At 38.9% G+C, this 24,791-nt stretch overlaps 1 protein-coding gene across 8 annotated transcripts in view; it reads right to left on the bottom strand.

Moving 5' to 3' along the window:
- Positions 1-24,791, bottom strand: part of Ten-a (Teneurin-a transmembrane protein) — a 697,656-nt gene that overhangs the window by 27,146 nt on the left and 645,719 nt on the right. For 7 of the 8 annotated variants that reach the window (XM_074111675.1, XM_072006525.1, XM_074111676.1 and 4 more), the window contains 5 exons: positions 19,883-20,163; positions 6,625-6,744; positions 5,392-6,035; positions 4,180-4,393; positions 72-336 (listed from right to left, as the gene is read on the bottom strand). In XM_074111675.1, the coding sequence (XP_073967776.1) occupies positions 72-336; positions 4,180-4,393; positions 5,392-6,035; positions 6,625-6,744; positions 19,883-20,163 (1,524 nt within the window). The remainder of the gene's footprint in view (positions 1-71; positions 337-4,179; positions 4,394-5,391; positions 6,036-6,624; positions 6,745-19,882; positions 20,164-24,791) is intronic. The other variant, XM_074111674.1, reaches the window with a different exon arrangement.

The following is a 24,791-nucleotide window of genomic DNA, read 5'->3' as shown; positions in this document are numbered from 1 at the left end:
TCGCGAAGGACCCATAAAGGACGACAAGGAAACATGTGGTAGTAGTGTAGCGCTATACAACGTGTACTGACTTGCAAAGACCCTGCTCGCAGGTTCCGTGTGGTCCGCAATCGAGGCCACAGCTTGGTTGTGAACAATCTACACCGGTCCAGTGTCCCTCGCAGACGCAACTTCCGGATTCGAGGTCGTACGTGCCGTGGTCAGAGCAACGAGGCAGACATTGGTACACCTGCTGGTCGACCTGGTTACACCTTTCACCCTGCCAACCTGCTTTGCAATAACATTTGCCAGCAACGCAGGCGCCGTGACCACTGCAGTTTGGATCCGAACAATCAGCTGTAATTTATTGTTAATTACATTTATTTTACATTGTAAGTTATATTTGCTATATTAATTTATGTTTACTAATAAACTTTGCCGTTCTCATCGGGTCTATATGATCCGAAATAAATTAAAATTTCAGTAATATATTTTAATATATTACGAATATTAAAATAATTAAATTATAATTATATATATTTTAATATATATTTTAAAACTACAGGTCGTTTGTATTAGTCGTACAATATTTAACAAGTTTACTGCCATCACTTTTTGATAATTAAAGTTAAGATCACATACAACTTTCTGTTGTATATATTTAAAAAGCTCAGGTAAAATTTGCTCGACTCTATCAACTTTGAGCGTCCAATCGTGGTTGTGACTTTATCCAAACAACTATTTACACCTGAGCGGTGAAACTAAAATTCTTGAAGCTAACCCAACAATCTACCAACAAATATTACCTTTCCGAATCAAGCGTATTATTAACAAACTTCACCGTACCGAATTGGCATATATGACAACTATCTCGAATTTTCTGCAATGACCTCTTGCTGGTATGAATACACTTAACATTGTTTTCAAGAACACGAGGCACCTTCCGGTCTGTCGACGGTGATTGCGCCCTGGGCACCGACGAATGGACCAACTTTTTAAATTATGGCATCGGGACAATTGCATTATTCCCGCGGATCCCAGCTGCCCCGGGGAAATTATGAAACTTAATTCCGAAGCGTCCTGGCGACGCGATGCACGCTACCATTCGCGTCGTATGGGACCGGTTATACGCGATCTCTCAGTATTTGCCGACTGATATATTGGTATGTTTACTGCAACGATACATTGGTATTTTTATACAGAATGAAGCAATAAGGAAACTGATTATTCTTAGAAAAATCACATTAGTCTTTTTTTTTCTTTTTTTTTTTTAATAAAAAGGTGTGTAGGAATAGAGAGGCAGCTGCATTATTTAAATTGTGTAAGATGTTTTATAAATATGAAGACTGCAGGGGAAGAACAGTTTTTTTTATTTTACTTATAAAGTTTCGTTGAAATGAAGATATCAACAAGAATGCATTTTATCATGTTTTTGGTTGGTACTATAGGAAGCAAAGAGTAAAATGATGATAATAATCATACAGTAAACGTTAATTATGCCTTTTTGTGGAGCTATAAAAGCTACATGGTACTCCGTGAAATGTAATTAACAACGCTGAAGTACACGATAAAAGCGACTTCTATGTGAAGTGATAATCGACATTATTGCAGAGGACCAATGTAATTGTGTGTAAAGAGACTCGCGTTAAAATTACGCGACACGTACTCTTTCTACCTATTGAGGCTCCAGTTTGGAGGGTAAAACTAATCTACGAAGTTCGACCAGTTTTGGAAACTGTTATTAATATGAACGCTTAAAATATTCAAACTTCGTTAATGACATATACCAGAAAAAGCCACGAGCGTGTCATATAGTTGCCATTGATAACATCGTGAAATAATTAAAAGCATTAATGAGCGATTCAAAATAAAAAGCAGTTTCATTTGCGAGAACAAAGTTATCGGGCAATCTCTATGTTATAAAATTACACTAGAAATGTTACGATTTCGATGCTACAGATTCTTTGGTCTATGTAGGAGACAGAAATTCTAGTAACCTAATCACCGAACAAATGCATTCTGCATCGCGGTACCAACGCGAGATCTTAATATGAAACGAATATATCTCATCGTTTGTTGAAGAATTATAGAGAAAGAAGCGTTATGATGAAATCGTAAGAGTGTCAGAGACAAAGCGTCTCTTTTTCCGCGAATAATTTCCCCATTCGTTCCAACAACGTCATTTTTCCATTCCCGCTTCCGCGGAATGGGTCTAACAAAGAACACTTTCAAGACGTTTAACTCAAATTTTATTCCTTCCTGAAATATATCATTAAACGGAAAGATGCGAAAGACGCGTATGATTTACAAGTAGCAAACTGTAATTGTAATTGTAAACTGTAATTCTAATTCCAACTGACGGATTGAAAATCATAGTGATGTAAATGATAGTAATTATAAAAAATGAGATATTGTATACGTATCTGGCTTTGTTCACGTGCTTCGACTTTTAAAAGTATTTCATTATCGTTCATAACCTGAAAAAATATAATTAACATCTTATAACAATAAATACAGAATACTGCTGTTTTATGGAATAATACCAATGGACTGATTTGCAGTCCTTCGATTGTCTCTAAAAGTTCTATTTTAATATTAATTTCACTGTTTATTCGTTTAAAGTCTCTCTTAAAATACACAAGATGTTTTTGTTCGTTAAAACGAGAGCAAGGTTAGGATATAAAAATTTGTAGACCGCAGTAAGATTAATGGGATCGTAACGTTAAAGGTCTCTACAATGTTCCTTTTGGACACAGTTACACTAAATCAAAAACAATAGCAAGATGCTCGTCGAAAGGATTAAAACGACCATTAAATACGACGAAACTAATCGCCCGGTTGAATTGCCGCAATGGTTGACCCATATGTAAATTCAACGAGAGAACGTGCATTAATTATAGGTTATACACAGAGGCATACGGTATACGCTCGCCTGGCGGATGAGGGAATGTGCATTACTAATACCTTGAATCTGTCCGGATAGTGGTGTACGGTAGAGGGCAGGACGTACGGTTGAATTATGGGGAAATTAATGGCGGTGTGACAAATATGAAGAAACAACATCCGACGCAGAAATAGACGAGAGGTAAACGTTCGTCGGAGAGGCATTCGCGTTTCCGCTGCTCATTTTTAACGCTAAAATATGGCGCGATGTTGTGCGCATGCTCGTACACATTCTGCCCATAATGTCGCCGTTAATGAACTCAAAAGTTGGATCATCTGTCCCGTTTTAAGGCCACATTTACATTCCATGTTTCGCGGTATTTCTTTTCTTTTTTTTTTCTTTTTATTTTTGTTCCACATCTATTACACAAAGATGCTTTTAAGCGAAACACACTCAAGCTTTGCATAGATTTAAATCCTGAGATAGGTGTAATACAGTGACAGTACCATTAAATTGAAAAATGCATTGCTAACTATGCGCTAGTCAAAAAAGACCTAATTATCTAATAAACTAATTGCAATAAATCTTTTTGTTGATGAGTCTTTTGCTTCTCTTCTTTCCTTTTTTTTTTTTTTTTTTTTTTTTTTGAGAATGTCAATCTTGTCTTATCAGTGTCGTTATCAATGTCAATCTTAATCCGGATCACATAGACGTGCACCCTGCGTTCCAGGGTGCTCGCAGCTAGGTGAAAGTAAGTTCTGCACGGTTTTATCGCCAAGAACGTTGGTAATTCGAGGGTGAGCGAGAAGCCGATTAAACAATCGGTCTTAAGGGGTCGTTACTAGACGTCGAACGCAGACTTGGATCGTTCGCCTAACGGAACTCCACTGCCCTCCGTACTTCGCTTATATACTCCGTATTTCGCCTTACCCTCGTATACCTTTTCTCTTCTTTTTTTACGCGACTAAGATCATTAGCATTTTTATTAGGCCATTCCATTATGAAATTAGAGTATTTTTTATGATGCTTAAATTTGTATTTAAATTTTTGTACTTGGCTTCTCGTATCTTTTAGCGCTATCATTAAAATTATTAGAAAATTTTTAAATTATTTGATTTCGTATGAAAATCATGTTGCTAATAATCTTCTTGTCAATTGTTGCAAACATTTTCCACGTTTCAATCGATAACAGAAGCAACGCAAAGCAAAAGTACTTAAAAATTGTTTGCTGATTCCAATCTGAGCTTTAATACGCTTTAAATTGTGTTAAAGTAACTACTAAGTATCTATAATAGCCAGACACGTTTTTAACTTACGTTCATCGCAGAAGGAGCCTTTCCAGCCAGGATTACAAACACACGATCCTCTGACGCACTGTCCGTGTTGATTGCAATCAGGAACTTGGCAGTCTCCTAATGGTATATCGCATTCGGCACCTTTCCAGCCGTCTTCGCAGTGGCACATACCACCACCATATTGTCCATGAGACGAGCATAGCACTGGGCACACGCTCTTACTGCAATCGGCCCCCTGAAATTTTCATCGATTCTTCTATTATCTTCCATTCTCTCTGCTCTCCCATAAATATGATCGACGAGCGAGTTTAGCGACACCATTTCGCAATCTAATCGCTTCGATCGCTGTGTAATTCTTTTCGAATCGCTACGTGAAGGAGGTTGATGGACAAATTGAATCGTTCGAGGTGATTTCCTACGACTATGTGCAAGATTTGTGACAGTGGGTCTAGGGAATTGTGGTATTGGATGGCATAAAGACTGTTATTCTTTAGAATTATTGTCGATATTACGTTGAGACTGAAATACGATGATTATGCACGATCGTGAATTCTCATTTTTACGATTTTCGAACTAGTGCTTGTAGATTTTTTCTTTTTTTTTTTTTTTGATTTTCTAAAAACTAGTAATTAACGATAATTGCAACTAAGAAATTTACGTTGAAATGTTTTCCATGTTACCTATAAAATAATTAATCTCTAGCCGGAACCATACGTGTTCTTTTGAAATGTTCTGCTTATATGCACATGGGTAGATAAACAGCAATTTTACACGTATTAATCTTACAGTTCGCAGTTCCGTAATCAATTAACGTAACATTAATGTAAGTGTAGTTATATATTTATCCAGCTGAAGCGTATGTTCTACCTGTCCACTTGATCTCGATTAAAGTGACCCCACCTTGCCTGTTATATAACAGGTATTCACCTCATCAGTTGAGGCTAACAGGGGAGCGGCACAACGTACAGGTCAATGATTCGACACAAATTTAGCACACAGTACACATAATATATTATACAAGCATCGAACGTACTGAAACATACCATTAAAAAGATAGAATGTGAGATTAAAATTATTTAAAAAATAAAAAACTTTTGATTCTGTATCTTTTTTCCTTCCTTTCTTTCAATTGAAACTAGACTTTTTTCATGTATTTCATTAACTTCACCACCCTAAAAGTTCCTAACCTTCTTAACCTCGCGGTAGTCTTCGAAGAAACCTAAGGATACACACCTGATAGCCATCGATGCAGTCACACTTTCCAAGATAACAGGATCCTCTTCCAGAACAGTCGTTGGGGCAGGTAGTCGATACCCCCTCGGCTTCTGTCACGACCAGGGTGACCTTGTATGGCTGCAACTCGTCGTTATACACCGAAAGGAACCAACGTCCGGTATCCAGATACTGTAGCAGGCTAACGTTCACCATCATCGGCTCTACGATCGTTCTTTTGATCAGCACATGTTGGTACGACCGATTGTCGCTAGATCGCGCTTCAGTCGCAGCTGTTTTCATGAAACTGACAGCCTCCGAGCTAGTGTCTCGTTTCAGCCTATGATCCACTCTGCCACCTTTCACGAATTCTACGAAATCGTATTGCGTGACACTCGGGGCGACGTTTCGTCTTCCGTAGACGGCGAAGTTCGCGCCCCAGGGTAGAGTAAGGTTCAGTCGGATGAAGGCGGGCTGCTTGTTCCGGAACTCGGTGTTCCAGAAATGGTAAGGCGAGATCACAGCCGAGTGAGCCACGTTGTACGCCTGCAGCTCGAGCACCGCCGGCCATTGCTGTGCTGATTGCTGAATCTGAGGGTCACTCTGTTGGTCCCCGGCACTGTCCGACGCACTCGAGTGCTCTGCCGTACTCGTCGGCAGCGACTCTGCGTAGTAGCATCAATTCGATTACGTTCTGCGCTCTTATTAAGCGTAATTCTACGTATTTTAGAGTAAAAGTATCTTAAAGTTTCCTCTTTATACGAACGTGAAAATATAAAGATATTATTTGCATAGCTAAGATACGAAAAATATTCGACGAACGAGAGTACAGAATATTCTTTCGAAAATGTATAATAATCGAATAACTGTGTGATTGAGTTCAAGTAGATCTTCAAGTAGATATTTTTGTATAAAGATTAGAAAATTCATATCGAGGAAAATATGGGTATTCTGTTTTGATGGTGTCTTCAACGACTTTAACGGTCAAAGCGGAAACGTCTCTCGCGCTATTTAGTCTCCTAGTCTCGCGACAAATGTTCCAGTAGAATAACTCGACGAACGTAGCTACACATCAGAACCGATATTATTCTCAGTGTGGCCATTGTATGGTTATATACGAGACGGCCGATATCAGGCCGGGGAAGCCATTCGAACGTAGCAGACGCCTCCCAAAAGCAATTACCGCGAGACGTCGTATACCGGAGTATTTACATCATGCATAGTGGATGCAAATTGATACCGCTCGATATTTACCTTCGGTGGGTATTTGCGTTGATATCGGGTCGTGAACGTGCGCGTTCTCATGAGTGACAGCCTTCACGTCTTGGACCACTACGCATTTCGTGCTGTCTATCGGCCGCATGGAGCTCACTGCTGAAAAGAAAACAGAGTTTCCCCTTTAACATCAAACACTGCACGTCTCACATGAGATATATCGATAACACATATGGAGGATCAGTTCTGTTTTAGAGTAAACAGATTTTTTTTTCTACTTGATCATGTTTTCACAGTGTTCGAATTTTCAAAATAGCTTTGAGATATATGTATCATAGAGCAACACACGGCAAAGTGGAATGGAACGTGAAAACTTTGTTTCCACGGATCGCGTGATTTTAAAAAGCATATCGACTAATCGAACCACTTTTCGTTTTAAGCGCAGACATCAAAGTTATTTTATTTGTTTAAAAGTGGATTTGTATCTGTATTTTCACGTATTGGTAGAGCATGAATTTTCGTTTAATTTTGCTTACGCGTCATTTCTACGAAAACCTAAGAGAACCAAAGAATTCTAACCGGAAGATGTTCTACCGAATCGTTGCGTTCGAGAGGAATATAAAAATCCTATTATTCTAGAAAAGCAATTGCAGAATATACATATACATATTCCTATTCTATATATATAAATACATAGAGTAAAATAAGAAAGCAAGCATTTCATGTTTTACATTTATCCATTTAAACGCAAGCTGCTTCCGCGCCAATCGGAAGATACGACCCATAGATTCGTCATTTCGCTGGAGAACACTCGATCTTGGAAAGAATGGCGCACTCGCGAGAATTTCCACGTTGCTAGACCACCGCGATATTACATCGTAAGAAAGTTTACGGTGCCATCGTCGGCCAGCTTTCTTTATAAACATACACAGAGGCGTTCACGTACACCGTACGCTTCGTTCATACAACAAAGGCGCACGCAATCAGCTTGTTATATTCTTAATGTAGGTGGCCGCCACTTCAGACAAAATACCACCGTAACGCGACTCTTTTATTGCGCCAGGAATCAGGAACAGGGCTTTGGTGGAATGTCCCGTGGCGTCCTAATGGCTTCATAAATTCGAATAATCGCTTTCGAATTACGATGGGACACTAGATTTCCACGGCCCGACTACCCTTGGTAACTTTTCAAGGCGGCGCGGCGAGCCGAACGACAAAGGCCGCGCCTCTGTTTCTGCGTTTAATACCCGCCATTGGTAATTGGTCCGGTTCCCTGTTTGCCAATAAAAATGTACGTTCTTTCTACTTCAAGATCAAACGGATTAGAAAGTTCTACTTTAGGCTATTTTATAAAATTCTTTGTCACTTTTAACTATAACTTTTTTAATTCTTAGGAATAGAACTCTCAATCGGTACACTTTATCTTTTTTTGGTGTATCGGTTTTGATTAGGCTAAGGATCTTTTTAGTTTAATTGCGTTTATGTGAAAGTTGAAGGTGCATAGGATCTTTATAGATTTCGACCTTTTATGGCGGTAAAATCTAAACGTAACTATCAGAAACGATGAATGGAATAGTAAAACATCGATTCTGGCCGATCTACCCAATCTTTTGTTATAGAAGGAAGGTTACGTGTATACGTAATGCGAAACGTTTTTCTTTTTATATATACGTAGACGCTATTTTTATTGCAAAAATTGTATCATATGTTTGATGTGCAATTTTCTTCACGAATGCGTAAATTTTCTTGCATATGACTATGGTTTGTATGGAACGAGTAATTCTCACTGCAAACAACGGTGATTCTAGTTAGTTATAAACAGTTGTAGTTCGGTTGGTAACGCACGATCTTCATTACAACACCACTAACGTATTTCGTTCGCCATATTTGCGGTAACATTCTACAAATACAGTTTCAGAAACCGATATTGTTTATGTGAAACGCGACATTAATGGGGTTGTAAAAGAAGTAGGCCACCCGATACTCTTTCATGGCGGTTTGTATATACATACTCAACGTATTTATGAACGAAACATTAGCTCAAGATTGAATAGAGAACGTAAATTTTCACGAAAATGGATAAAGCTACTAACTAGAGTTTTGTTAGAGCTCCAATTAAAATACGTAAATCGTAAAGATTATTTAAAAAAAAAAATACAGAAACGTAATTATACGTGAGAAATATAACAGAAATTTAGTAATGTGTTTTTATGATTATCATTATTGTTATCATTGTTTCAAACATTTTTTAAGCCTACTAAAAAAACGCGAAAGAAATTATGAACACAGAGAGAAATACGTTTAAAACGAGGGATTCTTCGAAGCTCGATTACTTTAACGCCACCGTTTAATTAACAGAATCTTGTTAACCATAAAAATTTTACAGCTTGAAATGCGATTTCCCAGAAAATTCGAACGCTACTTCCTACACTTTTCGGATATTATTACACACGTATAATTCTGCACAAAATTCGAGCCAAATTGGTGACCTGAATTTCAGGTATTCTCTCTCGTAAATACCCTCGTACGTAACTATGGCATCATAAACCTAATTCCAGAGGAATCCCCCTAATTTGTCAAAGTGATATTTCTTCAACGGATCTGCAGGCGCATTAATCTTTTCGCATTTTAAATATATGGGTATAACCAGTAATAATACCAAATTATATGCTACAGCCCATAATTTTTTTACATCTTTTACTGCCATTTTTTTGTATTTTTACATTAATATTATTAATTTATTTTTACATTTTATTTTTACATTAATTACTTTCATTATTTTTCACTATCTTAAGCCAATTTCTAATATCGTACTTTGCTAATGCTTGCAAAACGATTAGACGTGGGTCACTATACTTACGTGAAATATTTATGTAATTCAACAAGATAAGCAATGACACGAGATTACGACGAATCTGTTAACTTAATTCTTCGATCTTTTCGTACGATGAACACAAATAACGCTTGTATTTCTCACAAGTTTCGCTAAACATCGCTCTCTTCATTTACCCATATTAATGTCTTCCAGACAATGAGAGGGCAGTTCGATCAAATTTAAAGCGGCACAATGAATCTCACAATAAAATCCTTATCCGCGGCTGAGAATTGTCATGGCTGAATTAATTATCTGTCCCGGTGGCCGCGTTCGCGTCCGCCAGCAGCGAATTAATTACGCGGGTTAACGAGACTTTTTAAAAGCGAACACCCCACCCCTTTGCCGTTCTTCCTCATACCACTTACAATACAACGTGTCTAACGACCTCTTGGCTTATCAACGCGTTCGTTGCCTTCGTGCTCTTGGCTAATTGAATTAACGTATTACCATCGTTCGAACAATCTAACAAATAGAAAATCACGTTCTGTTCATCAGTATTTCTCACTAACTTGTCTATTCCTCTTCTTTCTTTTTTCCTTATTTTCTTTCTCTTCTTTTTCGGTATTTTCATTTTATTATTTTAATCGATTTCAATCTCGTCAGCCTAGAAATGGATTTGGCTTACAATTCCTTTCGTTCGTGCTTCCACATAAACTATCGCTCCATAGTTGATCGATTGCTTATTTGCTTTTTTGCTGCTTTCTTTATCGGTATCTACCTATTTGCTATTTTCCTTGTACAAATATAAATTTCTGTATCCTTATTGGTTGTTTTTCTATTCGATAAAACGAATCGCTGTTCAGTTTTTAAATTAATAGGATCGAACAAGAACATTATTACAAACGTTTCTATGTTATCCAAATATCAATTAAATTTTAAATGTAAAGAAAGTGAAAAGATTCAATGATGAGGTAACTAGAATAAGACGCTACGAACTCCTTCGATTTATCGTAATAACATTCGCGCGTAAAAGTCGCGTGATCTGCGGAGACGAAAACCGATCAATCGTAGGTGAGATCCGTGTCATATCGATGGAAACGGTAATTTGTATGTCGGCTAATATTTTCTTTTCCGCGTCATCCGGCTAAATTCATGGGCCGACAAATAGAATTCTCACATGTACGACATTGTACGAGCGTGTTCCATTAGCGCGTCGACGATTGATATGTATATTTGTTGGGTCGACTTTTGATTGCGATCTGTTAACAGATCTGTCTGTATTGGGTTTTTGTTAGTTATCATCGGTTTTTGTTAGTTATGCCGATTATTTGATGTTCATGTAGTCAATCATTCAGATCGTCTGTCTGTTGCGTATACAGAATCTACTCGGTGTCAGAATGCGCATTTAACGGTAAGATCAATTTTTTCCAATCTCTCTTATCCTCCTATTAATAGAAATTATTTTTTTCGTTTGATCGCACATGCACAGTACAATAGAAGCAACAGATACCTCTTACCAAAACTTGCAATCCTCCTTTTTTGTTTAATTGTCACGACTAGCAATTAAAAAAGAATACTAAAATACATATTCGACCTTTATTCTCCATCAGAATTCTCAATCAACTTCATCGCACACTCTGCGCCGTCAATGCACTTTCTACCTCTCCGTCGAAAAAAAAAAAAAAAAAGGAAAAAGAAAATAAAAATAGAGGGGAAAAAAAAGAAGATACAACGAACGAACCCCAAGAACCAAGCGTGCAACTCCAATTACGAGCATCGTCCCTTTGATTCCACGCGTCAGCGGTGACAGACAAATTACTGTCCGCGCGTGGAAAAGCACGCATGCGACCTCTATATACCTCCCTCGGCACTATGCACGCGAGAGCATGGGAATCGACTAACTCTAGCTGCGGATACCGTGCGCTGCGAAATAACTGGAAAAGAAGGAGCGTCCCCGTGAGATCGACGCTGCTCGTTATGTAACTATCGTTAGAAATTGAGTTGCAGCGAACTGTGAACTGACCTTATTTCGCGAGCATCAGGAGCAACCGTGGCGTCGTTTTCGTCCTCGTTTCGCGTCGATCGCCAATCGCCCCTTCTACGTGCATTACGTGTGTGTCACACGACCGCCTCTCTTCCGCATGCATGCGTATATACGCGCGCACCCGTATACCGATCACGATGAAACCATGGCTAACCCTCGAATTGCGAATTCGTCTCTCTCTCTCTTTCTCTTTCGCTCTGTCTGTGTTTTCACGTTAAAACGAGTACGTGCGGAGGTACGTTTGGTGAATTTTATTGTACCGTAGCACAAGTGGATTGAAATTCACGATAGCGGAACTCGAAATAAGTTCGACTTTGAAGATGAGCTTGGTATTTCCCTGTGGGCGAGCCGCAGGTCAGGGGCGCACGAAATTTGTCAGGTAAATATGGAGAGGATCGGAGTTTAATAATTTATTAAAATTGGGTGAGTTGGTGAAATAGACGTTGGTCGGGTAGAATTTATTGTTATTATTTCTTTTAATAAATAAATTTGTTTTCCAGGTTAATGTAGAAAGTTGTAGTTTTCAGAACGATGGTTGAAAGCTGAAATATTGTACGACTACTAAACGCGAGCTTCCTTAAACTTAAAATATATCGCTTAAGATTTAATCTAACCTAATTCCTTACTCATTGCGTGAATATTTCGTGTAAATTCAAAACTGTTCACCTTAGATAAATTTTCCTTGCACCGCATTCTCAAATTGATAAACTAGAAACACCTCAGCGAGATTAATCATCGATCTATTCAACAGCGTGAAATTTCAAAAATAGAAACGATCAGAAAATTTTTAATATAATACATAATAACAGGTAATCACAAGGTAGTCGGCTTTTCAATATTTTTAAATGGCTATTACACGCTTTTAATTGTGAAGAGTATAATACCACGCTACAGGTAACAAACGTATTAAAAGGGAAACTGTATGAGATGGCGGAGACAGTGAACTTTCATCATCAAAATCGCCGGAAATTTGAAATCGGTTGAAGGATGAAACACGCCCCCCCTTCTATCCCAACAGGGTAGCCAGCCTAGCACCTGAATTCACCCTTTGATTCCAGACAGGGAAAAGGTGAAGTCGGCTGGGAACGACAGGCAACTCGACTGACGAGAGCAAAGGAACAACTTTTTCAATTATATTCCCTCGGATCGATAGAGCGATTCATTCCCGAGAATGATTCCCGGATTATCGAAGGATTATCCGTTCTTCCACGCCCACCTTATGCTTCCGCTTTCTTTCCGTGCGTTTTAATGAAATGTTTACCATCGATCCGACTGTCGTTCCTTCTAATCCACTGATAGTAGTATAATTTCCAACAAATCAAGTCGCCATAATTGTTTCTCAATATTTTCAACAACTTTGGATTTTCTACAGTTTACTTATACGAATAAAATATTGTCTTTAAATTACTTGTAAATCTCTTGGGTTTTTAATAGATCTTTGTATAAATAGATTCTACGTGTATGGTATAAACAAGAGACAATCTGTCAGGTGGGAAAACAAAAGCGTTTTAAAACTAGATAATAAATTCATACAGTCGTGTAAAATAGCCAACAGCATAATTAAGGTAGTGGCCATCGATATTTTCAAAATGTTCAGGAGAATGGGAACGTCTATTTAATAATCCCAGAATCAAATAAAGCAACAGTCTTGGCAATGTAGAATTAGTTGGCAGTGTACTGAATATAAAAATTGTCGCCTTATAAAAGATGAATAATTCTTACACATTGCGTTTTTCAGTTAAATATACACAGAATATCCTGTAAATTAATAAATGTAATATGTAAATAATTTTCACTGGTACTGAAAGAAGGTATTACGATCTACAATCTCAGTTTTCATTGCAGATATTTATTTCAATACTTTTAAATCGATGCATTTGATGTGTAAGAAATTTTTCTACGGTGGTCGCTAAAGGTGGGCAAAAAGGAATCTCGTTATTTTTCTTAAATGAAATTTCGCACGCAATGAAGTATACAGTTCCCTCGGAAGAAACATCAAGGAAGCTTTAGAAAATATCTAAACGAAAATCGAAGAACTTTTTATTTGTACAAAATGTTTCCTTCGAGATAACCAATTAATTTGATTCGAAGACACCGAAATTCCATACGAGAAATTCGTAAGGTCGTAACGTCGTCGGTGTCGAAATCACAGTTTGCCAAGTAAACTTCGCCGGTGAATTCAACTAATCGATGTCGAAAAAGCTTCCTATTCTTTCCTCCTCCTTTCGCGACCCATCGTTTCGAGTGCCAGCTACATAAATGTGATTTAATTTTCAGGCATCCTGTCGGGACAACGATAGACCGGTCCCCTTTCTAATTTATTAAATGGAAAGGTACACGTAGGTGTACGCGTACACAAAGGTATACGTTGTGACGCTTAACCGCGCGTTAATACCTCAGGGGGATAAATCTGGAGCACGAAACGGGGGAAAAAATATCGTATAAATATAAGTTGCCGGAGAGATAATACTTTTCTTTTTTCTGCTCCTTTTTTCTTTTTCCTAGTTATTTATGTATAGTAAATTAGTGGGAGTGCCTCGAGGATTTCTGTATATCACGTTGCAATGTCTAATATGTTAAAAATGCAAATATATGTTGGTACAATATTAAAATATTTCGTGAAATGAACTCGAAAAAGTTTAAATGGTCTATTTTCAAAACAGTTTCCGTTTATAAAGGTTTAAAATTATCAGAGGTACATCCATTTCATTTGCAAGACAGTCGAGTAATTTTACGCGAGGAGTCCTGGTCTTTTTGTGAATGTGCTTTGTGAGATAATTATAGTAAAAGGATTTTAATCCTGAAGAATATTTTCTACGATATAGTATTCGGTATAAGTATTTTCCTTCGAAGTTCACGTAGTTAACCGCAACGATAACTCTAGGAAGTCGTGCAGAAATCAAAATATCGGCATTCGACGGGGGAAGGAAAAATGTCGGTGGTCAAGAGGTGATTCGTTTCCCCTTAGAGCACGGTGTCTTCAATGAAACGCTTCGATTCCTTGTTCACGGTTCCGTGAAAAGAAATGAGAACAAAAATTCGTTCGCGATTATTAATAGCCAACGATTCGGTAGCGGTCGTGACAACAACAACAAATACGTCGAGCACGTTCACTGTAATGAGAGCTATATTTAAAGCCGCGGGTCGAAAAACCGAAGCTGTCCCGATCGATCTGCTTCTCTTTTTTTCTCCATTTCTGTTTTTCTATTCGTTGAATCATTCATAATTATATTTATACGAATAACCTTTTACTAGATCTAATAACCGTTTCTAGATCTAATAAATGTTAGGTTAGTCAATCTAAGACAAACAAACAAGCATAAAACAAACATACACGTGAAAAGAATACTAATGGAAAAAATTAATGGATCTACAGATACATAGAGTGTCAATAATAGTTTATATAAAATTATACAAAATTCATTTGAGAAATCACATTACGAAAATTTCAAAGAACGATGTCGGTCTAGCCAGGAAGATCCTGAACCGTCTCGAAGACCAGGGAGAAACACAGACTGAAAATGAGGGTAACGACGAAAGAGACAGAGATAAAGGGAAAAAAGAGAGGCGTGGGTGTGGAAGAGGGTAGTTTGGATGCAGTAGCAAACAGGCAGATTGGATTCCCGACTCGATTTACCGGAATGCAGAAATAACAGCTGGCGAAGTCTCCTCGAGGCCGATCCGGCTTTGCAATCTTCTCCTCTTTTCTTCCTTCCGCTTTTCAGACACGCGAGAGAAAGGGACACGGGGTGGACGGAAGAAGAGGAGAAAGAAGAATGCAGACGCCGGATTCAAGGGACAGTTCAGTAAGGGTAACTCGAGAATGTTTTATATACAGAGTATTCTACTAAAGTGTCGAAATTTTCAGGGCTTTCCATGAATTTTATAAAAGATCCTGTTTTACAAAAATTGAATTATATTCGGGAACATCCAATTCTCTTAAATTAGACTTTCTTTATCTGCATCTTTGTACAAAATGTGTCTTTCAAATGGAACTGCAGCACTTTTGTGAATGTGCTTTTTTTATCGGTTACGATATTATAGGATAAATAACGACGTAATACTTTTACAAGTACAAATTGCATTCGTTTTCCTATACATGTATGATTATTTTTACTTAACTCTCATATCCGATATATTTACAAAAAAAAAAGACACAATATCGAAAGAAACTCTTGTTTCATTTGTTTCAACAGATCTGCAAGGTACGCTGTAATACGAGTTAAGAAGAACTACAGATAAGTAGAATGTGAACGTAATGCATAGAAAACTAGCGAGTTCATTGGACAGTAGATAATCCAGGCAATGGTCAAACCCTCTTGTAAGTAGACACGGCAAGAAATAGACAGACATTTACTACCACGACTCTCTGAAGTAGAAACAACGCCCTACGGTCAGACATTTACCGCAGCTCTCTTAAGTAGAAACAACGGGCAATGGTCAGGCATACGTCGCGACTCTCTTAAGTGGAAACGGCGAGCAATAATCAGGCAATTCATTACGCTTTACTACGGAGAAACAACTAGCAATGAGCAGACGCGTCACTACAATCGTATTGAACAACCTGCAATCTTTCTGTCTAAGTTTCCACGATTAACTTCCTTAATTCTTCCCAAGTCAAAATAAATATTTATACTGATAACTAAAAAGACGCCATTTTTATATTAATAATATTAACATAACAGAGAAAATAATTTTCTGTATAATATTTTTACTTGTACACAATTCTTAATGTGTGCTGCTAACATCTAATATAACAAAACTGTACGATACACAATTTTACCATGAACTATATACATCTAAGAAACAATACGATCAATCTCTAACTCAGCTTCCCTTCTTTCCTACGAAATCCCCTTTATTCCACCTTCGAAAAGATAAACCGTAATTCTGGCACAACAAAGACCTTGACCGCGAGGGCTTCGGATTCAGGGATTTGTCGAGTCGGACCGAATGCAAAAACGCAATTTCGTCAGGCTACCGCATCACTACCGGAGGGAGCCAGTGTTTCGCGCAGATAACGAGCAGGCGTTAATTTCTCTAATCGGTTAGCCGGCTTTCGTCGTCCCTTTTTTCCACCATTTCGTCGATGCAATTTTCGTGTAACGGCGCCGGCTAAGCTACTCTTTCCCTGGATTCTTACCACTACGGACCTGTGCTACTCTTTGATCTCACGTTTCTTACGCCCCTTCACAACTACCGCGCGGAATAGTTAATCAGCGGAGGAGCCAGGAGAAACGTGGGTTGGAACTCGTGAAAGTTTTATTGCAAAGTGCTTGCGAGCTAGCTTTTAAGTGTTTTCAGTGCGTGTTATAGGTCAGTTTTAAGTATGTGGCTTTTCGCGTAAGCGTCTAGGTTGGACTCTAGCGAGGGATAGTTTATGCCGTAGATTCTCTCTTAGATATTTAAAAAAAGATAAGGTAGAAAATAGCTTCTGTTGGAAATTATTCCGTCGAGCAATTACTTTTATAGGTGATTTTTTGAATTTGTAAAATTGGTACACAGACATTCGTTATTATGATCGAGCAATCAAATACTCGACCATACTTTCAAGAAAAGTACTAAAAATATGTAATAAAAGGTGTAGATACGAAATTTAGAGAGGTCAACGTCGAAACCATCAACTAATAAGTTGGAAGATAAATCGATTTATCCTTCCAGTAACTGAGCCACAAAATCTACAATAAACACGACTATCAGGAGACAGAAAGAGGCAAAAATACGGTCTTAACTGCGCACTCTACATTTCACCATGGTAAGAAAGAACCGCCGGAGCCGCTCCCATTTGAGGTTAATGCCTATCGTGGAATGGAAGGATTTTCTTTGAATCGACCTCATAAGCTCCCGAAGATCCTAAATTTATTGCCAGTAAAACCTGTATCGTCTGTACGTCTCAAAGTCGCAACTATGGTGACGGGCATCTTATTAACGGATAAAGATAAAAGTCACTATAATTCCCTAGTCACGGCCAAATATTTTACGGCGGGCATATAATATTTCGTTCCAATTCGTATCTACTTATTTTATAAATTACGTCCACAACTTTCGACTGCACTAACAATTATTATCGCTTACTTCATCAGAAATCTGTGAAATGCTGTAACATATCAGAAATGTTATTCCTAACCTGCTTAACCTCTGCCAACTAAATTGATTAAATTTTTAAAAAGGTCAATAACAATATACCTACAACCTTTGAAGCAACTAAGAATAATATTATCACTTCTTTAAATCATGATACAATCATGTCAGCACTTAATAATACTAAAACAGAAATTCTCGTCTCTCAATTTCCCTAGGTGTCAAAATCGAGCCGATATCTCCCCCGTTTCTCGCACGATCGATTCTCGCGTGACCGTTCAAGCTCACCCTTTACACTCCCCCCAATGAACAACGAGGCAGAGAGAAAGAGAGAGATAGAGATAGAGATAGAGATAGATAGAGAGAGAGAGAGAGAGAGAGAGAGAGAACATAGTGTTTCTCGAGGCTGATCATTATTGGCCGGAAACACGGGCCACGCTGTCGAAGCGCTTCCTCGCCATCGGTCGGCAATATTTTCACCTCTCCCCCAACCGGATGAAGGCAACCGCCGCTCGCTACTAAACGAACCATTGCGCTAGTAACGTTTACTGCGCGGCTCCGCGCGCTTCCTATCGAAGATCCGGACTTCCGTCGTTAAACGGTATTTAATTCGCCGGTGTATAGACCAAGGGAGAATATCTACGTTCGCTGCTAGATCTAGCAGCTTCCCTTTCTGCTCGGTGAAAATTAAAGCAGCTTTGTACAGCTACAGACTACAGTATTTTACAACTATATGATTTTCACTGAAAATTGTCACTGGGAACAAATTCCTTCATATTGAAAGCTTTGCTGAGAAAATAATGTCGTACACGTTGCTGTTAAATATTTTTACCTTTAAAAACCCAACATCAACGGCACGGACAAAGAATAAACCAAATGAGACACATTCTCGCTTGCAAATGGGAAAAAGAACTAGATTTTCACCGATTAATGGTTTGATCAACTTTGACTAAAACATTCTGTTAAAAATAGAGAAGTTTTATCGAATGATTCACAGGCAGCAGAATTTTATTGAAATATTATGTTAAAAAAGAGAGTCCTCGTTTGGCGACAGAAGACCAGTGAACATATTTCACAGCAAGTAGGAAAATGAGATGGAATGGCACGGTTAGAAAAGCAGAAAGCACCATGAAAAATTTTCGATCCCTACATCGTTTTGCGTTAACAGTACACATGCGAGTGATATAGAGGAGCAGGTGAAATGCTAGATGAATTTTAATTTCAGCTCTATAATCTGACAATTAATAATGATAATTTTAATAATAATACACACTTGGTAACAGGTCTGTCAACCATATGTGCCAACAAATATGTATCCATAATTTTGAGACGCTCTGTATAAATCCTAACCTCTAAAAATAGGGATGAAATATACTCATTAAATATTGAAACTAAAAGATTAACTTATCATATAAAATCTTTTTTCTATTAAATTTTCCATTCTATCTGACATCCAGTAGTGCCAACAGTACACCGCAGTCTCAAGGAATCATTTTCATTAAATCGAAATTCAACGGAGAGGAGAAACTCTCGTGTTTCCGTCCGCAGCCAGATTATATATTGCAAGTTAGGCAAATCGAAGTCCAGGTGAATTTCGACCGAGCATCTCGTCTCCCTAACCAAATCTGCAACTTGATAATGAGTTATTGTAGCGTAAACTGCGGATTAACGGGCAGAAGGATTTTCCGGGCGGAGTGGCGATAAATTCACGGAGGCCGGCGTAAATAAGAGCTAGCTACCGACCGATCGTCGAACCCACTCATACATAATAGATAAATTAACTGTATTTTGATTCCGCGCAGACGACCCTTTGATCGCGGCCATTTTCGCGCTACCGCGAACCGCACTGGCGAATTTCTCAGCATGCCTGTGCATCGATTCACCACAAACCAAATTCGAGTCCTCTGAACTCCCAAAAATTCACGATATGGTTAACGGTGAATTTCAATGGAATCGAACTGGTGGAAAGTGCTAAACTTTTGATGCTTTTTGGTTTGGTGATGTCAAGGTTAGGTAACTTGATCGATTCACAATAGTTACAAAATAAAATAAAATGGATAAAATATATCTCGGCTTTTATCGAATATTGGTAAGAATTTCGATTTTACTCATCTACTCAACATTGTTGCATTCACGACACTTAACCTCGAAATCGATACCAATATCCTATACTGTAAATCATTATTAGTTTTCGTTTTAAATCCCATTCTCTGGCATTAAAACCCATTAACTTAATTTTCAAGGCAAACAGAAAATAAAATAAGAACGACGAGACATGGATGCTTTTTAAAATTCACGAGACTTCCCGTAAGCTTATTAGTTGATCGAATATTCCAGGTTATATTTTGTTTACTTACTGGCGAAGTAAGCCAGCATCGCTGTCAGCGCAACAGCGAGGAGGATCAGTGCGATCGAGAAACACTTCCAGGAGCATCTGTGCTGGCACCGTTTGTCGATGTGAAAACGTGACGGCGAATACGGTGAATAATGCGGCACCGCTGCAGCGCGAAGTGGAAATCCTGGCATTACCATGGCTTGACCTTGGGCGCCCACCGTGCCGGTACCACCATTTCCAGCGGCTGCACCCAAACCACCACCCAGAGAACCGACTGTCACCTGCTGCTGCGGCGGCGGAAGCCTGTAATAGAGACAGCGAAGAATCAGCATTATTGCTTCGCAAATTGGCATTGTATTTCGAAGGTTATTTGTGTAGGTTATAATTTTTAGTTTATAGATGATGCAAAAATCAATAGAAAATTAGCATAGAGGATAAATGTTAGAAAATTTCGATAGTACGTTGGTAATTACTAGACTGTGAATGTATGAGAAATTTAAATCATCTAAAGTATGATACTCGTATGGTAATATTTAATAGATGAATCAAATTTTTGCTTGAGTTCCATTTCTTTAATTGTATTAGCAAAGATATGAATCTGTATAAACATTGACTGTCTAGTAATTAAATACTAGATTCAGTGTACATAATATAACCAACGTTCACATAAACGGTTTAATAATAATTTTTTAATAGTCTTAACAACACATGGGAGAATATATACCGTATCAACCCTTTTCACAATACTCTTCTCCATAATCACAATCCGAATAATTCTCACCTCCTACCAACCTAACCTATTATCATAGCTATTGTTAGATCACTGTGAACACCGATATCCAACACTCATAACGTCAATTTCCAAGTTACGCAATCTATTTGGTTGGTCATCCAGATTGACAAACAACTTCCATTAATTCAACATCAAACACGCGACAGAGAAACAAACGAAGAACATATTGTATCCATCGAATTCATCATGTCATCGAAGAAAGAAGATGGACGTCCAGTAAAAGAAAAAGGGGGCGCGACCAAGCGCGCTTTAGTGGTCACGTGACAAGACAGCGCGTAAAAATCGCTCCTATTAACCTAGACGCGGTTGTATGGCACGTCGAGCACGCTTTTGGCGAAGCCACCTCTTCGGGGTGACATGTTAAAGCCGAGTCACGTCGAACCTACATCAAGGATTTTATTTTCATCACAGACGATATTTATCTTCATCCCCGTATCGAGAGCTAGCTCTCCATCGCTGGGTGAAAAGGGCAACGTCGAAACAGGGATTTAATACGGTTTCATGAACAAGTACAGGGCGATTCAAAGACTGTTTTCCGAATAAATATACATACATTCTATGATTTGAAACGATAGGTAAACTATAACGAAAGAAGAAGGTTGAGAAGAACAGGTTAATAATATACATAAATCATTTTAATTTTCAGCTGCATCATGTATATTGTCAATTTTATAGGTTAGCTATAGCTTAATTTGGAAGGACTTCTAGAAGTCTTTTATTTATTGAACTATATTGATGAGGATATTTTTTCTCAATTTCATCATTCCGAAATACTCTTTATTGAACCATACACTTTATTTAACCCTCAAAACTTGCACCATGGACGACTTACCCAATATTTAACTTTTTTAGCGCGGAAAATTTCATAGAAGAATAATGCCACTGCCGTAGTCAGATGAAATCGGTCTAAGCGGCTACACGAACTTAACAATACCACCCCGAAGCGCTAATATTGAATTTTCTGCTTAAGATTCAGCCGAGCTTCCAACGATGGGCAGGTGTTGTAGCAACGGGAGGGAATTACACAGCTTGAAAACGGCGCGAATTGGGACATAGCCTGCTGGCCGCATCTTCGACTGTGGAAAATGGCGAAGGAACATTTGAACTTAGGACAAATGGTTAATTTCCATGGAAGAAGAGATGAGATGAATCATATCGAAAATTTTGGATACTTGAGTTTAATTCCTATTCTTTCAACATCGTCAGGGGAATTAGGGGAAGATTTAAGAAACTGCTATTTTCTTTAATTCCAGACGAGGTTATTTTTTTATTCTTTCTTCCCCTTTCTTTGTTTGAATTTAAGTGCTGTACAATACAAAGAGCTTACATACTGAAATAAAAGATCTAAAGATGTTTCTACAACATTTGCTCGTTATAAAACAAGCTCGAGGAACTTCTCACAAGCGCTGCAAAAGAATACTGGCAAAAAATTTATGAAACGAAATGTCAAAGGAATTTTCTGCGACAAAATCACCGGGTCACTCTCGGCCACTACATCATCACTTTTTTTATATCGACCTCGCCGGGACCGGGAAATTCTCGTGTTTGCCTGGCGAGGGATCATTAAGATGTCTCACCTTGCTCGCGTAACGTATCAGTTATTTAACAACGCTCGACAAACGCCATAAATAATCGCGCGCTCAGCTCTTGCCGCTTCGCGATCCTATAAACGTCTGCTCATATTTCCTCCGGCCAGGAAGCAATCAGGCACGACGCAAAGAGAGGACCAGAATAGAAAAAAGAAGAACACAAGCAACGTAAATGTAAGAGAGTGAAACGTAGAAAGGAGAAAAGAGAGAGAGAGAGAGAGAGAGAAGAAAAAAAAGGAAAATATCGCTGGCAGAGGTCCCGATGTCGGTGCTTTACCGACCGGGCGACAGAAGAAACGAGGGAAGGAATAGTTGCGAGCAATAAATATTGCTTTTTCTTTTGGGGATCATTAAGTTGAGAACAGACGGCGGCAGAAAATTAATTTACTAAAAGTATCGGCGGACTCGTCGCGGCCGGCAAAAACCGGCCGGCGAAAGAACTTTAATGGCGAAATAATGGGGGTCTTAAAACTTGGACGATGGCCAGTGACATCTTATTCGATCTCTGAATCGTCGTCTCGCCCAGTAATTCACCCTACGCATCTCTAGGATCGTTGTTTATGCTCGTCCCCGCGAATCGTCCGCAAAAAGCACGTTGCTTAAAGAACTCGAATATGACATTCTATTCCCGAGATGTCTGATTCTTTTTCGATAAACGAATATTTTTATCGTACAGGTTAAAGATCTCCCTATTATTCGAATCGGACTTATAAGTATTTCATTTCGTGATAAAGATACTTTACAGGTGAGTTTAGCCGTGTTACACGGCATCGTATCTCTGGATTTAATTAAATCTATTATAATACTAATGGAAGATTCCTGTACGCAGTGTGCATATCCCCGTATAATAATGACAAGGAGAAGTTTGACGAAACAAGTGAATTTTGCTGTATAACTAAGTTTCAGTGTGGTTATAGTCTCAATAACGTCATCATTTATAGTCATATATATTCATTATATATTCATTATAGTCCCAATAAGATCATAAATCTTTCTCTTGCCTATACAGTACCTACTGTACATACTGTGTACATAGAAAAGTATATAATTATTGGAATCTTTGTAATATCCATATAACGAGACAATGGGTTACAGGTTTTATAATATTTCACAAGATCCAACGCTCTCTCTCTCTCTCTTTTTCTCTCTCTACCGTTTTAGACGAAAGCGTCGCTAGAATCGACTGAAGCAAAGGACCACGTTCGCAGCTTGAACATTTAATTGTCATCGGAAACGCAATTCCGTAACGCGCAGCACTAATCAACTCCCGTGGCGCGGATAAAGCTTTAATGAGATTGCGAACGCAGCGAGAGGAGAGTGAAGAGTGAGTAGCAGACGAGCGCGGCGAATTTTCTTCGACGGTGACAAATAAATACAGCTTAGGTTAAGAAGCTTCAGACAGCTGTACAGTCGTTTCACTACGGACAACCGGATTCCTGATTGCACGTAACGGACAAATGAAGCGAGGGGAGAGTAGCTGAAAACAAGATGAACGACTGCACCGAGGAGAAGAAGGGAATGGGAGACAGAGAGGGAAAAGCATGGCGGAAGAACGGAGTAAGCAGCAATTCGGCGTGTTAACGCTGTGGCCCCCTCTTCAAGCTGAGTTAATCCATTTGCGCGAGTAAATCAGTTAACTGAAATTGGGTTATATTTCCTAATCGATACGATGGATTAGCTTAGTCGTTGGTACGTTCGGTGGATCCTCGATCACAGTCTGTACATCGTTTTTCCATTCTATCTTCGATACTTCTATGGATACGATATGTGTTTTTGAAGGGACACAGAAAACATCGTAAAATAATTTAGCAATTAAATTCACGCGCGAGAGGGCGCAATTTCGTGTAGGGAGAGTCCCGAGTAAACGAAGCTGAGCTTAAACAAAATTCCCTAGCCATTGGAATCCCTCGTGGCATCGCTAAAGTTTCTGCTTCTGCTGCAATCCTCCCCACACCGCCCTCCTTCTTCTATCCCCATCATTTCTTCAGTATTCTAATTCCAGGCACGTTCGACGTTTCAGGTACATCGTTCCAAGCTGCCGCGTGGTACATCCCTGTTTCCTCTCTACCATCGCATGTCCCAACGTGCGCTACCAACCGTTGAGCATCCAACGGTGGCGTGCTAGCGCGCGCGGCTACGACACCTACACCGATTAAGCGAATTGACCGGCTGTCTGATATATTGGAAGTTAAAAGGGTAATTGCGGGTGGCGTTGCTGTCACATATTGAGTCGAGTGTTGTCTGAGTGGAAGATTGGAGCAGGCCCGAGGATAGGGCCGAGCGTGTGATCCAATTATGATGTAACGAACGCGTCGTTACTCGGAACACGCTCGATAACGAGACACCGAGTATAGGCTTTGAACCGTGGTCAGACATCAAACGTTCTTTTCTCTCGAGACCTGACCACTTCGTTAAGACTTGTCCATTCCTGCTGCCTTGACGATCGCGCGCGTCACGTTTTAAGAGTAAGAAGAGTGGGACAAGAGGATCGCGGAATATCAAGAGGATAAGGAAACGTTTATGGGAAAGGTAGAATGTTTAAAATCTTG

This window comes from Bombus fervidus, chromosome 1, assembly GCF_041682495.2.
Source record: "Bombus fervidus isolate BK054 chromosome 1, iyBomFerv1, whole genome shotgun sequence".
Lineage (NCBI taxonomy): Eukaryota > Metazoa > Arthropoda > Insecta > Hymenoptera > Apidae > Bombus > Bombus fervidus.
The sequence above is the reverse complement of the archived record's forward strand: the minus strand, read 5'-3'. Positions and strand labels throughout refer to the sequence as shown.